This window comes from Thalassophryne amazonica, chromosome 18 (assembly GCF_902500255.1).
Source record: "Thalassophryne amazonica chromosome 18, fThaAma1.1, whole genome shotgun sequence".
Lineage (NCBI taxonomy): Eukaryota > Metazoa > Chordata > Actinopteri > Batrachoidiformes > Batrachoididae > Thalassophryne > Thalassophryne amazonica.
In genome coordinates, this window is record NC_047120.1 from 42,462,804 (window position 1) to 42,479,489 (window position 16,686).

At 41.5% G+C, this 16,686-nt stretch overlaps 1 protein-coding gene across 1 annotated transcript in view; it reads right to left on the reverse strand.

Moving 5' to 3' along the window:
- The window catches only part of myo1d (myosin 1D), a 150,237-nt gene that overhangs the window by 36,016 nt on the left and 97,535 nt on the right, over window positions 1-16,686 (reverse strand). Inside the window, exon 21 of the mRNA XM_034194268.1 lies at window positions 2,502-2,656. Coding sequence (XP_034050159.1) covers window positions 2,502-2,656 — 155 coding nt within the window. The remainder of the gene's footprint in view (window positions 1-2,501; window positions 2,657-16,686) is intronic.

Consider the following 16,686-nt stretch of genomic DNA (forward strand, 5'->3'; position numbering starts at 1 on the left):
AGAACCGGCGTTTCAACTCCCTAAACGCGGCTTCGCACTGATCCGACGCCCTCTCGTGCTTGAAGCCCGCACTTCAAGCAGGGCGCCATCTTGTGGTGGTGGGCCAGCAGTACCTCCTCTTCAGCGGCCCACACAACAAGGTGACTAGTTAGCACCTAAGTCTCAACTATTCAGTAAATGAGTTGGACCTTCATTCTCCTGCAATCTTTGCAGGAGGACTGTACCATCCATAAGGAAGTGAGTCCACCGCAGATGTAGGGAGTCGAGTGTCTTGCTCAAAAGGTACAGTACTTGGCAAAGAATTCAGTCTGGAAACTGCTAGAATGAAAGCTGATCCTTAATTTGATCTAAAATATAAACGAGGCAGGTGTTTTGTGTGTTTATATATATGTGTGTGTGTGTGTGTGGAGAGTGTGAGAGATCTGAAAAAAACCCCTAGTCATTTATTGGTAGAAAAGAATGAACATTTCCATGGGGTTCTGCAAGGTAACAGTATAACAAACGTAGGGTGTCTCACAAAGTATTATGCATGGCGGCGGTGGAAGGAGAGGGGAGAGAGGGAGAGAGAGAGTAATGGCTCTGGCACATCTAAATATAGGTCTCAACAGCAGCAGAGCCTTAAATATTTCATTGCCACCTCTGTAGATATATGAACAAGGAAGAGCCCAGGGAGAAAAGAGAGAAAGAATGATGGAGAGAACATGAGACATAGAAAGAGGGAGAGATGAGACCACATGGGCCATTTGGGCTTTAGACAGAGACAGAGATTAGTACAAAGAGAATATACTCCAGAAAAGGAAAGAAAAAGACACAGACTCAGGGGGGAAGGATAGAGGGACGAATACGAGAATCTAATCCTGCAACTCTATGCAAAACATGAATGAAACATTTCAAAATTTTTCTCCACAACTGGTGTGTCATGGCTGATAAGAGGGCTATCTTCTTATATATTCACTGCTAAAAACTTTGACTCACTGCTGTTTGAGGGCACTTGTGGCACTGATGTGTTTCTCCCTCTCTTCCATAAATAAGTCAAAGTAAGTCCAGCACAGCCCTCAGCAAAATGTCAAATCAGGAACATGAAAGCACAGATTAAGCAAGTTTGTCAAAAACAAACTGGGAATTCAGAGTTTTGGTGTCATCCCACTCTGGCCTGACTGTCACTCTGAAGAGGATCAAATGACGCTCTGACGCCACACTAAGCCGCCCTTCGCTGCTGTGTGCGTCGCACGCCGTACAGCATGTTGAAGGAGAGATAAAGGTTAAAGCCACGTCTACAGGGAGCTGCAGCGACAGGGCGGCGCAGACTGGAAATCTCAGGAACACACACACCCTCCCATCACGCAGACGTAAGCCAATGCTTGAAATGCACGTTAATGCACGCGAACACAAACACGCTAATGCACGCGAACACAAACACGCTGCTGCACGTGCTGGTGTGGCCTTTGTTCTGTCAGCGGTTCAACGTGATGGATGAGTCGGAATGTGAAGCACATGGAGGGTCATTACCTGAGGCCCAGAGGAGGCCCTCCTCAGCCCGACACCCACAGAGAAATGGGCTCTACAGCCGTTTGAGATATCTTCACAGAATGGCAGCGATCCATCACATGCACGCAGGCAAAGCAGCACGTGTGCACAAACGCTCACAAAGCCAGACAAATGAATCAATACGTGTGCCAGACTACAGCCACAAAGGTATGTCCAATAAAAAAAAAAAATTAACACAAATTACCATTGCTGAGTCCCCCCCGCCCCCCCGTTCACCTGACTGTCACATTGTTGATTTTGCCACAGGAATAAAATCTATACAGTGATTTGGTACTGTATAAACAACAACAGAACAGAATATCTGTCACTGCAGACAGAATAAAATTAAAGATGAGTCAAAAATCTAAATCGAGTTAAAAAGTGTCTGAACAACTTATTTTTGTAAATCTGATAAATAGCAAATAGACTGCATTTCATTATTGGCGTTCCAACTGTTGCCAACACTCAAAGTGCTCTACAATGACACAAAGGGAGCAACTTGGAGATGAAGGACTTTGCTCAAAAACACTTTAATGAGATTCCTATTGAAGGGGAAATGAACCGAGGATCCTCAAGTCACAAGAGAGAAAAACGTGGCTCTTCAATATTAAGTCTCAGCCAATTAATCAGAACATTCTGTTACTAAGACTCTTGCTGCATTTACATTAAACATTCTGAATTGCTTCTACTGGTTAAAATTTTCATTGAAAAATGTTTTTACCTTTTATTCACTATCATTCTGTACTTGCTGACTGTTTACAGCAAGTACAGAGCTTGCAGCTTGTTGACAAGATAATGATTTTTTGAGGAAAGTGATTTTTTGGGGGAGTTGCTTATAAAAGACTTATGCACAAATGGACAGGATGATACTGTGTTTGCAGGAGCTAAGATACAACAGCAGCATTCTGTCAGACATGCTATCCTTCACCTTTGGATTTTGACTTGTACTTGTTGACCATTGATCATCTCCTTACCTCTTGAAATGGCTTAGGAGGGTACCGACCAACTCCCCGATGCGGCTCTCATTGGCAGGCACCATGCCCTGCAGACAGACCACGAGGTCTCTGCCGTCTTTGGTGTGGAAAACAACCAGCTGGTCCTTTCCTGGGGAGACACTCACTCCTGTCACCTGGGACAAATGGGAGAGAGTGCACGCAGTTATGCGCACACAAATATGTACACAAATCCATCAGAGAAACACAAATGTGTCCAAAAGCAGAGAAATGCATCGTGAAACCATATGTACTATACCTGGAGAAGAGTTTGAAGAGCAGACCCCAAGAGATATGGATTCAATGAGGTTCATGCAACATGATACAATCACATCATTTAAAGGATATTATGTACTTCTACTAGAACATTACACATTTAAACAGTTCTCTTCAGGCCTAAATACTGTATTCCTTATAGTAGTTTCTACATGCAGAGAGAACTGTGAGAATGTGTAACTCGAAAGCCCAGATGTATCTCACTGTAAAAAGAACATAAAACATTTTTGTCCAATATGACCCCTTTAAACAGGAAACAATGCAAAGATCCGTGATGAAATTCAAATATTTAGCAGGTTTTATGTGTAAAATAAAACCTTTACAAGTACAGGCACTGTTTATATTTACCATGTCTTTGAATTTATGTCAACTGTGCATCTTAATGTGTTAAGTCACTCAAAACAGCTTGAGGAACATCTGCACATACATTTGCACATCCAGTCAGAAAAGTTCAGCATACATGTAGGAATTCTTTGACTGCAGTCTGTCAAAAGTCCAATGCGAGGATCCATTTAATTTATTTCCACATTTTAAAAACACAGGTTTCCATAGCTTTGAGTTAAGGAGAAGTCTGGGAAAAGCTTACAAAGGCGTGAGGCAGCTGGATAGAGGCATTTGGCAATGCCGCACTTTTGTATTAGAATGAAGGTTTGAGACTTTCAGATCCTGGTGCTTCCTGTCTGCCTGTATGATTGTGAGACTTTGACTAACCAGTGTCCTAGATTAATGACTGGATGACAATGATTTTGTATAGAACAAGTGGTTACTTAGTGAGGCTCGGATGAGGAGCATCACAACAACATCTTGACAATGCGATGCCTTTCTCTGTGCACGATTCAGCACATAGGTGCCTTAGGGCCCCTGAACACATAACACGAAAGATGCAGAAACCGGAAGAAAATCCCTGAACCAAAAACGAAATAGGGAACCACGAAACATTCCACCTGCTGTCTGGAGGGATGCATGGTCTGAAAAGGCACGCAGGATATGGCGGTGGAGGTTTTTTGCACGCTTGTGTTTGCGTGCACGAACATAGTGCGAACATGAGGAAAGTCGCGCAGAAAGCAGCGGAGCAAAAAAATTAATAAAACACCACAATTTATAATACTTAATTCCTGTTATAACTTTATAATTTAGCCTCTGCACAGATGAACACCAGGAAGTAATGAAATAAATGGACTGCATTTATATAGCGCTTTTCCATCTGCATCAGATGGTCAAAGCGCTTTACACATCAATGTCTCACATTCACCCCAATGTCAGGCTGCTGCCATGTAAGGTGCCCACTACACAATGGGAGCAACTATAGCCCAAGCGCCCTTAGTGATTTTCCGGTCAGGCTGGGATTTGAACTGAGGATCCTCTGGTCTCAAGCCCAACGCTTAACCACGAGACCATCACCTCCCTTAATGAAATAATGTGGATTACTGTTCTCTCTTTCAAGTTTTACATGAATTACCTGATGTGCCGACACCTGCAGAGAGGGGGATCAAATGAGCACGCACAGGGCATTCGCTGTCTTTCGGTTGCTTGTGTACGCAAACGGTTGTGACGACAGGTTTACGAGGCAATTGAGGGAGCTCCAATTTTTCACGAATGTCATGCAATTCCTCCTTCGTGCGCTAGTCGGCTTCAATTGTGTTATGTGTGAAAGCGCCCTGAGAGTCAAGAACACCAGCGGCTAATCAAGATCAAGTGGACGCCCACGCTTCACCAGACTGCAGCAGACAGATGGTTATTTTCAGGAGGTGGGAGCTAGACCGGTTATCTGCCTGGGCGGTTGTCATCCAGGGCCCTTAATGGTTTGTGATGGATACAGTGACACGTTCGCAGTCCTGACCTTTCATACCACTTAACTATAGAAAACAGCATGTGCGATAAAAATGCAGTGCTACAGATGGATTGTTTGGAGTAGCATTTAGAGAAAGACAACAAAATCAACAAGGATGAACCTCTCAGAAGAAGGAATGCCCCGTTATGGCTCATTAACGCCCCTTTCCTTTCACTTTCATCCTTTTTCTGTTCATACCATGATGCATTTTAACCTCCGTCATTATGCCTCCCTCAGGTTTCATGGCTTTTATTTCTCTCTTAATCTGTCTGACGAGCTGCAGTGAGGCTGCGTGTGTGTTAACGGCCACAGGGCAGACACTCGGGTACATTAACGCCCTCCCAGCAGAGTGCAACACCGAGACAAATTCTTATTCTCCTTCCATCAGCTGCAGACAGGCGGAGACACATTTCTAGACATAGCTAGGCAACCGGCAAGGCTATTTAGCTGTTACATGACGCCTGTGGCTTCAGTCCTCATCAGAAACAAACACTTCACGTAATCAGCGAGAATTAAAGCCTGAAGCCACGCCTCTGTCTGCAGAAATCCACCCGCAGTTAATTACATGGAGCAGATTGCATTTACATTTATATTAAAGGCTTAATTGATTGGAACGACGAGTTGGGTAATGACACATTCTGATTTGCTTCCTTGTCTCATTTTTGTCTTGATTTACCAAACTGTTTTTGTTCTCAACTATGAAATCCATCAGAGCATTTCAGCTGTCCAACCACCTGCTCAGCCGTTTGGGTTACTGACATAATTTTGAAGGGGGAAAAAAACTGCGGGTGTTATGATGCATTTGTTTACTGCCTGTCCAGAAATTAATATTTTAATGATGTGATCTACGGCAACAACTGAAGCACTGTTAAACTGGAGCAGCATTCATTAGAACACACACACCGCAGTTTAAGATTTCTCAGATCTGAAACTAGATCCTGATGAAGTTGCAGTGATTTAACTGCATGTGAAAAAAATTACATTTTCTAAACTCAATATGTTCCCCATTTATTTTATTGTTATTGATAAATATATTACATTGTGTGGGAGCGCCAGCTTCAACATTTTGGCCATGTGACGCGTTTCTCTGTGCATGATCCAGCATGTAGGTGGCCGAGTGTTGAGGACCCCAGTGGAGGTAAAAAGCCAAGTGGATGCCCACGTTTCACCTGGCTGTGGGAAATAGATGATTATTTTTCAGAACTGGGGATGGAGTGGATATCTGCCAGGGCCAAGGCAGCTGTGTGGTGTCCTGGATGTGGTGAAGCTTGGTACCAACACATCCTCCCAGACTTGACTTGATAAATATATTAATAAACTTGAAAATGTGCTCAGAATGTGCACATACACCTCTGCAGGCCAGTAACTGTGAACTATTACTACTTCTGCCAACTGACAATCAGAATTCTGCCTTTATCTCCATGAGATCTATACGACATTATAAAGGTAAAAAGTTAAAGAATGAGCAACTAAAAAAAAAACAACAAAAACAACCATTTCTTTGTTGAATTTAACATTTTCCTCAAGTCAGTTAGCAGCAGAGTTTCTGTGTAGGCTCTCAGTTGTCCAGGTGGTTTCCATAGTAGAGAGGCTTGAATCTTCGACTTGACTGGGTTGCTTGACGCGAGGACGTTTCGCAGAGAACAAAGAGACCAGTTCTGGGACTTCAAGTCCCAGAGAACAAAGAGACCAGATAGACAGGAGACGGAGACGAGAAGAAGAGGAGTGTCTCTCCCTTATTTAGCAGGAGTAGGGGAAAAACTACAGAGGATCTTCAGACAGCACAAAATCCCAGTTTACTTTAAACCGGTTAACACCTTGAGACAGAAATTAGTTCACCCTAAGGACATGATCCCTAGTTACAAACAGAGCAATGTAGTGTATTCTATCAGATGTCAGGAAAACTGTAACGAACACTACATAGGTGAAACGAAGCAACCTTTACACAAAAGGCTATACCAGCACCGCAGAGAGGGCGCCAGTGGACCTCAGTCTGCGGTTCACCTCCACCTTAAAGACACTAACCACACGTTTGAGGACAAGGAAGTTAAAATATTAGCCAGAGAGAAGAAATGGTTTGAGAGAGGGGTCAAGGAGGCATTCTTTGTGAAACGTTTGAAACCCAGCCTTAACCGGGGAGGGGGTCTGAGACACACTTTATCCCTTGTTTACAATGGGGTACTCAGGTCAAAGGAGTTTCAGTCTTTTGTTCATGGTAATGAGTCCACATCATCAAGGGAGCCATCAGAAAGGCATCATCCCATCATTAGAGGGACAGCTGTCCTGCCATTAGGTGTGCTAACTACAGCACAATAGTTGCTAATTAGAGCTATTGTTTAGTCACTAGCCTATAGCAGTCTGCCTCTCAGTAGGAGGGGTCTGGTTAGGTTTAAAACTCCAGCTTTTGTTGGCTTCTGTTTTATTCTTCTCTACAAGAGTCAGACAGAAGTCAGGCTTCCAGAGCAAGAATTTTAGCTGAGGGAAGCTGCGATTTGAAGCGAAACATCCTCGCGTCAAGCAACCCAGTCCAGTCGAAGATTCAAGCCTCTCTACTTAGCAGAGTGCAAAATTTTTATATAATTTCTGAACAGCTTTTTGTTTTTTTTCATCTACAATCTAACTCGTAAGAAAGATGATTACATAGCAATCATCCTCCTCCGTCAGAGGTAAAAAGCTATTAAAATACACAGTCTTACAATAGTTATGTTTATCATAACTGTGGGATCCACATCTGGATTGTCATTTCCTCCAATCACAGCTACAGAAGCCTATAACCAGGCGTGCGCATAACATATTCATCATGCTCGTGTGTGCTAAAAATCATTGATGTACAGCAGACAGCACATAGAGGCAAACAATTTTCCCACCATCAGTCATTGCTTTCCTCCTATGAAGTGCTTTTTTTTCCTCTTGTGTTTTCTGTTGCGCATCATTTATTTATAGCATGCACAAGCACACTGAGTACCAGTTATGTGCATGCCTGACTATAACTCCTTCAGAGTTCTCACAGGTATCTTGGTGGCTTCACTAGCTTGCTACGTTCTTGCAGTCGCTCAGTTCTTGAAAACTGGTTACTCTAGTTTCTATTTCTTAATGAATGATGTAAAGAAAGTCCAAAAAATACTCACTGACTTGGATATATTCATCAATCACCTGACTTGACTCCAAAGAAAACTGGTCATAATTTTTATTACCAATAATCATATTTTGTTTGCACAATTTCTGATAGCATCTGAAAAGGCACCATGTACCCAAAAGGTCATAATTCTGAAATGGTAAAATCTATTTTTTCAAATTGATTGAATTAAAGCCAAAATTCTACACTACAACCACATCTTGATTGTTTCATTTCAACCCCAATGTGGAGGTATGCAAAGGTAAAAGTACAAAAATGGGGAGACGTCCAACCACGTATGGACCTGAGCCTGCAAGTTTGAGTATTACATCATGGTAAGCCTACTGATCGGTCAAAGAGACTTTAATGCCGATGAAACAAAAAGATTATTAGAACATTAAAACAAACATTCCACTCATGATGAAATATGATCAGTAAATAGGTGAAGCCCAACTTAGTTTTATAGCTACTGAGGTGGTACAAATCCCTTGCAGACGTAGACACTGAGGTAAACTGTTGCTACAGATGGAGTATTTTTGGATCAATTGTCTTGCCACAATGACAGCAAAGGGGATGAATGATGAGCTCTCACGATGAGCTCTCACAATCTCATTATTTGTGCATGCAACCGTAATTATGTGTGCACGTGTATAGATTTAGGTATATGACAAAGACACATGACTTTTTTTTAACATTTCATTGTTTACAGGACATCTATTTGGAATATACTGCTGTGCAGTCATTTTCTATTTTAGGACCACACTCATGTCATGGAGACACCTTGAGAAAACAGAGTTTCTTTCTTGCTAGTTAGTTACTTACATGCTATATAACATGTAAAAATGGAGAATGGATAAAAACAGCGCAACAAAGGCTTGGAGTTCTATGATTAGATGGATATCCCCATTATCAGCTATCCTGTGCAAACTCTTCATGGTGTGACAGTGAGAAGACAGCGATATGGCCACGCTTACTGATGAACCACAAAACACTCAAACTTTTACAAGTAGCTGCTGAGGCATAAATATCTTAACAATTTAGGCTTCATCAACTCCTCATCCTGATCACATTACCGGTGTTAATTTAAACAGGCAGAATTTTTAAATCTTCCTGCAGAGCAGCTTCCACTGTATAATTTCCATCACGTCAGAGGATTTATTAATACTAAATATGTTCACCTCCACATGCACACAGTAGATTTTACATAGATAAAACACAGTCAGCAGGGTCAGTGATGCAACAGCGAGTACTGGAAGATGAGGGAGCTGTTGAGCACCAACGTGAAGGAAACCAACGTGTGAGAGAGAGAAAGAGGAAAGAACGAGTGTGAGGAAGGATCATGGCTCTGCCAGGAATAGAAAAATAGGTGGAAAAGTGCCACATACAGGAGGCCAATTCGTGCACATGCCCGAAAGACACCAGACATCAGCTGATCTGCCCTGCTGCTCAGTATCCATGACAACACAGTCTCCCGGGAAGTTGGCATGACAACCACGGAAAGAGAGAAGCGGCAGAGAGACTGAGCGCTAAATAGAGAGAGAGAAGAGGCGGGGGCGGGCAGAGGAGGCTGGAAGACAACGTGTCGAGGGGGTAGAGATGAGAAATGCAACAAGAAAAACAAGAAACCCTCATACAAAGCAATGAGATGAGCTGGTGAAGTAGAAATGGTCATCTCAACATTTGATTGGGGGAATATTGCTGGACAGAGGATTCATGGGTTCTGCAGCACAGGATTTAGTTGCCACATAAATCCTTTGGCTCCTCAGTTGCCGTCCGTCCGCCAGACTGCTGTCTGCCCTGCAGGCACAGCAGTAAACACACAACAAAAACAGCCAAAGAGACATCAGTGCTACTCAACAAGGAGCTAACTGCTTTCCCGTCTGTTTGACCTCTGGCCGAAAGCTCCACGTCACACCGCTGTGGCTTGTACGCACCTTCATCATTTAACCACCCCTCACCTTCTCTCCACTTCTACCTGTTCACCTTTACCTTCTTTGGCCTCGAGTTTTCACTCACTCAGCTGTGCAGTCTGACATTTTCCACTGTAAAAGCTCAGTGTCATGGAGAAGCAGCAGCAGCTGTAATCACACACACGATGCTGAATAAGAAGATGAATAAATGTATTAAGTTAAAACTAACAACCAGAACTGAAGATATTTTCAAAATAATACTTAAATGTTTCACAAAACAACTTGAGCTATAGCTACGAAAGAGCTATGGGCCATTTCACCCCATATCGACACCAAACCCTTCTCCGACTCTCCAACCATATATATGATTATTACCTCGGCTAAATGTTTTAGGTCCTGTTTATGTGTTTGTTTGCAGAACATCTCAACAACATGCTGCTTTAAGCTTGAGGTTGACAAGTGAAGGACATGATTATGGCACGCAGTCTGCTGTGCTGTATTACACAGCTATGGTTCTAAACGACATCACGTTACAATTTATTCTTGTGCCATGACATTACTTATGAATGTGAAACAGTTTTTTAAAAATGTTGTTTAGAGCACAGGTCTACCGGGATGTTTTTTTAGTGGCATTTTAGCGCAATACCGCCGAAACCACTTCCTGCCAGTCTGCAAATGTGAACACTCTCCTCATGGGACTATGGATGCAACAAGTAAAATGTATGACTCGAAGGACTACAAAGGCAGAGACAAGGCTTAATGTAAATATAGGACTGCTGAGCTTCAGTTCAGGTATACGCTCTCTCAGTGTACTCAAGTTTTTAAACTGAGGTCAATGTCTTACAGGCATGTGGAGATCAATCGATATGAATTGGTATCCAGATACAAACGTGTGCGATGCGAGTACATCGATTCATTCAGTGTGCATCGATTCAGTTGATGGGTTGAATCGTGCTTCATCGTTCGCTGCCTGCTTGCATCAATTTTTTTCAGAGGCACATTGAATGCACCACAGATGTTTTGGGACACCAGAGCAGCCATTGTTTTTAAGGGTGTTTATCGAGAAAATTATTATTTGTCTACATTGACTGCAGACTGCAGTGGGTCTGCTTTATGCAATGAAGCAGTGCTTCAACCCGCTGTTTGCGGGTTCTCTGCACCAGCCGGTGCGTAAACTGAAGTTGTCCACTGGGTGAAGGAAATAATAACAACAATATCCACTGTTTTGTGGAACTAAGTGCGCAGCTCAAAAGAGTCATACAGATTTTGATCGGAATTAATAACTTCAGAGGGAATCACTTTTAAAATCAAATGACACCTTTTTTCAAACATTATAATACAAACAATAAACTATAACCGACTAAAACTGAGTTGTTTTTTTTTTCCCCCAAAATGAGATGTCCTGCATTTTTATGAATTACATCCTGACGTGCAGAAGCCGGCTGAAGAGCTCAGATCAGTGTCTATGGAGTTAAAACCCCAATTCCAATAAAGGTGGGACATTGTGTAAAATGTAAATAAAAACAGAATACAATGATTTGAAAATCCTCTTCCACCTATATTCAATTGAATACACCACAAAGACAAGATGATTTAATGTTAAAACTGATAAACTTTATTGTTTTTGTGCAAATATTTGCTCATTTTGATGCCTGCAACACGTTTAAAAAAAGCTGGGACAGTGTTATGTTTACCACTGTGTTACATCACCTTTCCTTCTAACAACACTCAATAAGCATTTGGGAACTGAGGAAACTAATTGTTGAAGCTTTGTAGGTGGAATTCTTTCCCATTTTTGCTTGATGTACGACTTCAGTTGTTAAACAGTCCGGGGTCTCAGTTGTGTATTTTGTGCTTCATAATGCGCCACACATTTTCAATGGGCAACAGGTCTGGACTGCAGGCAGGCCAGTCTAGTACCCACACTCTTTTACTACGAAGCCACGCTGTTGTAACACATGCAGAATGTGGCTTGGCATTGTCTTGCTGAAATAAGCAGGGACGCCCCTGAAAAAGACGTTGCTTTGTTGGCAGCATGTGTTGCTCCAAAACCTGGATGTACCTTTCAGCATTGATGGTGCCATCACAGATGTGTAAGTTGCCCATGCCATGGGCACTAACACACCCCCACACAGATGCTGGCATTTGAACTTGGCGCTGGTAACAATCTAGATGGTCTTTCTCCTCTTTTGTCCTGAGGACATGACATCCATGATTTCCAAAAACAATCTGAAATGTGGACTCATCAGACCACAGCACACTTTTCCACTTTGAGTCTGTCCATTTCAAATGAGCTCAGGCCCAGAGAAGGTGGCGGCGTTTCTGGATGTTATTGATGTATGGCTTTCGCTTTGCATGGTAGAGTTTTAACTTACACTTGTAGATGTAGCGACAAACTGTGTTAACTGACAATGGTGTTCTGAAGTGTTCCTGAGCCCACATGGTAAGATCGTTTACACAGTGTTGTCGGTTTTAATGCAGTGCCGCATGAGGGATCAAAGGTCACGGGCATTCAATGTTGGTTTTCGGCCTTGCCGCTTATGTGTAGAAAGTTTTCTAGATTCTCTGAATCTTCTGATTATATTATGGACTGTAGATGATGGAATCCCTAAATTCCTTGCAACTGAACATTGAGAAACATTGTTCTTAAACTGTTGGACTATTTTTTCACGCAGTTGTTCACAAAGTGGTGATCCTCACACCATCTTTGCTTGTGAATGGCTGAGCCTTTTGGGGATGCTCCTTTTATACCCAATCATGACATTCACCTGTTTCCAATTAGGTGTTCTTTGAGCATTCATCAACTTTCCCCGTCTTTTGTTGTCCCGTCCCAACTTTTTTGAAATGTGTTGCAGGCATCCATTTCAAAATAAGCAAATATTTGCACAAAAACAAAGTTTATCAGTTTGAACATTAAATATCTTGTCTTTGTGGTGTATTCAAGTGAATATAGCTTGAAGAGGATTTATAAATCATTGTATTCTGTTTTTATTTGCATTTTACACAACATCCCAACTTCATTGGAATTGGGGTTGTACATTTGTATCAATATCTGAAAGGAAATGCTTTTGACAAAAAGATTTTTTTTTTTTATTTATGTCCAGAGATAAAGGATCCAGTGACCAATTTGAAATTTATTTAAATTTACGACTCAATAAAATGTTGGCGTAGAAAACCTGTAAAGCCTACTTTTAGTACACAGAAAATTCGCAAGAGGTATTGATAAGGAACTGATAAAGAATCAGATCGATAAGTGGAATCAATAATGGCATAGATCGATAAAATCTTATCAATACCCATCCCAAATCATATCGCACCAATTCGCATCATATCGCATTGTGAATAATTGAATCGCCATCAAATACATATGAAATCTCATCGAATTGGGAAAACTGAATAGGTTCTTCATTGGCTTATGTTTTATGAATATCAGTCAATACAATTTGGAGTAGTCCTGTTGACAAACAACCGATACAACAAATGAAAACCAAACCTTTAGAGCCGAGATAAAGTAGTTCAAGTTCACTTTTGGCTATGAATATATTTATGCGCACGTATTCATTCTGTTTTGTCAACGTTTGCAAAATGCAAATCTCACTGTGTAGCCTCCTACTACACTGATGGTTACCCATATGCCACGGCTGCAGAAAAGTAATCACATTTATCACCTTATTGTGTGTGCGTATTTGAATGAACAATAAGTAAAATTATCGTGATCACTCCCACCCACCCCACCTCCCCACCATTTGTCTCAGCTGCACTCGAAATGCAGCGATATGTGTTTGGTGTGCATCTCTTGTTCTTCAGTTCCTTCTTGTCACTTTGTCAGACTGAGCACTGGGGCATCTTGTCACAGATGTCTCTGCACCACCAGCCTTATATGTCACTCATTTCACCAGATGACAAGGATGCTAATCTATGTCAGAAATTACTGGATTCCTTTTCGTCAGTATTCCAAATAAACAGTATTTAGTTATTGTTTTAAATCTACACCTGCTTGAGGACAACATATCACAAAAGTAACAGACGGAATTCAAGAAAAATAACAGACACAAGAAGGCTAGAACAGAGTTTCATTTTGGCACAGATTTGGATCCTCCTCAAAATGTCTTGTATCTCTCTTTATCTAACGCCTCAACAGATATTTGTCATTTGATGGGGGGGGTTTGTGTGTCACGTGATAATTCATCCCATTTTCCATTTTGTTCCATTTACTGTGCAATTTTGGTTCTAAATGTTTTGTACCATTGCACACCGCGATGACTAACCCCACCCTAAGAGCGACAGCACTTAGCTTTAAAAACAAACATGGCGGAGTTTGCTTGGGTGACAGACAATTTTGGACTGGATTGCTATTTAAAGTTCATGTTGGACTGTTTGGAACCTCTTGATCTCAAAGGACCAGTGACGAGCACCAAATGTAAGTCCCATTTCTCTTGTTTATAAATTAATAAAATATCAAATGACAAGGACCTATTTTAGGTGTTATATGAAACAAATAAGGAATTATTTTTCATTCGTGCAGTCGTAAGAATATTTCACGAGGTGAAAGATACAATGTTCCATTCAACGAGGCACATTATTTATATACTATAATATTGTGAGATAAGCTTGTCTTATCTTGGTCTTCAAGAACCCGTCTTAAGAGATCTGTAGATAAACGTCCCTCAATGGTTGTCAGAGAAAATCAGATTATCAGACGAGACCATTAAATGTGAAATATAAACAATCAATCAATCAATCAATCAATCAACTTTTTTCTTATATAGCGCCAAATCACAACAAACAGTTGCCCCAAGGCGCTCCATATTGCAAGGCAAGGCCATACAATAACCATGAAAAACCCCAACGGTCAAAACGACCCCCTATGAGCAAGCACTTGGCCACAGTGGGAAGGAAAAACTCCCTTTTAACAGGAAGAAACCTCCAGCAGAACCAGGCTCAGGGAGGGGCAGTCTTCTGCTGAGACTGGTTGGGGCTGAGGGAAAGAACCAGGAGAAAGACATGCCAAGAAGGGGGGCAGAGATCGATCACTAATGATTAAATGCAGAGTGATGCACACGGAGCAAAAAAAGAAAGAAACAGTGCATCATGGGAACCCCCCCACAGTCTACGTCTAAAGCAACATAACCAAGGGATGGTCCAGGGTCACCCGATCCAGCCCTAACTATAAGCCTTAGCGAAAAGGAAAGTTTTAAGCCTAATCTTAAAAGTAGAGAGGGTATCTGTCTCCCTGATCTGAATTGGGAGCTGGTTCCACAGGAGAGGAGCCTGAAAGCTGAAGGCTCTGCCTCCCATTCTACTCTTACAAACCCTAGGAACTACAAGTAAGCCCGCAGTCTGAGAGCGAAGCGCTCTAATGGGGTAATATGGTACTACGAGGTCCCCAAGATAAGATGGGACCTGATTATTCAAAACCTTATAAGTAAGAAGAAGAATTTTAAATTCTATTCTAGAATTAACAGGAAGCCAATGAAGAGAGGCCAACACGGGTGAGATATGCTCTCTCCTGCTAGTCCCCGTCAGTACTCTAGCTGCAGCATTCTGAACCAACTGAAGGCTTTTTAGGGAACTTTTAGGACAACCTGATAATAATGAATTACAATAGTCCAGCCTAGAGGAAATAAATGCATGAATTAGTTTTTCAGCATCACTCTGAGACAAGACCTTTCTGATTTTAGAGATATTGCGTAAATGCAAAAAGGCAGTCCTACATATTTGTTTAATATGCGCTTTGAATGACATATCCTGATCAAAAATAACTCCAAGATTTCTCACAGTATTACCAGAGATCAGGGAAATGCCATCCAGAGTAACGATCTGGTTAGACACCATGCTTCTAAGATTTGTGGGGCCAAGTACAATAACTTCAGTTTTATCTGAGTTTAAAAGCAGGAAATTAGAGGTCATCCATGTCTTTATGTCTGTAAGACAATCCTGCAGTTTAGCTAATTGGTGTGTATCCTCTGGCTTCATGGATAGATAAAGCTGGGTATCATCTGCGTAACAATGAAAATTTAAGCAATACCGTCTAATAATACTGCCCAAGGGAAGCATGTATAAAGTGAATAAAATTGGTCCTAGCACAGAACCTTGTGGAACTCCATAATTAACTTTAGTCTGTGAAGAAGATTCCCCATTTACATGAACAAACTGTAATCTATTAGACAAATATGATTCAAACCACCGCAGCGCAGTGCCTTTAATACCTATGACATGCTCTAATCTCTGTAATAAAATTTTATGGTCAACAGTATCAAAAGCAGCACTGAGGTCCAACAGAACAAGCACAGAGATAAGTCCACTGTCCGAAGCCATAAGAAGATCATTTGTAACCTTCACTAATGCTGTTTCTGTACTATGATGAATTCTAAAACCTGACTGAAACTCTTCAAATAGACCATTCCTCTGCAGGTGATCAGTTAGCTGTTTTACAACTACCCTCTCAAGAATCTTTGAGAGAAAAGGAAGGTTGGAGATTGGCCTATAATTAGCTAAGATAGCTGGGTCAAGTGATGGCTTTTTAAGTAATGGTTTAATTACTGCCACCTTAAAGGCCTGTGGTACATAACCAACTAACAAAGATAGATTGATCATATTTAAGATTGAAGCATTAAATAATGGTAGGACTTCCTTGAGCAGCCTGGCAGGAATGGGGTCTAATAAGCATGTTGATGGTTTGGATGAAGTAACTAATGAAAATAACTCAGACAGAACAATCGGAGAGAAAGAGTCTAACCAAATACCGGCATCACTGAAAGCAGCCAAAGATAACGATACATCTTTGGGATGGTTATGAGTAATTTTTTCTCTAATAGTCAAAATTTTGTTAGCAAAGAAAGTCATGAAGTCATCACTAGTTAAAGTTAATGGAATACTCAGCTCAATAGAGCTCTGACTCTGTCAGCCTGGCTACAGTGCTGAAAAGAAACCTGGGGTTGTTCTTATTTTCTTCAATTAGTGATGAGTAGAAAGATGTCCTAGCTTCACGGAGGGCTATCTTATAGAGCAACAAACTTTTTCCAGGCTAAGTGA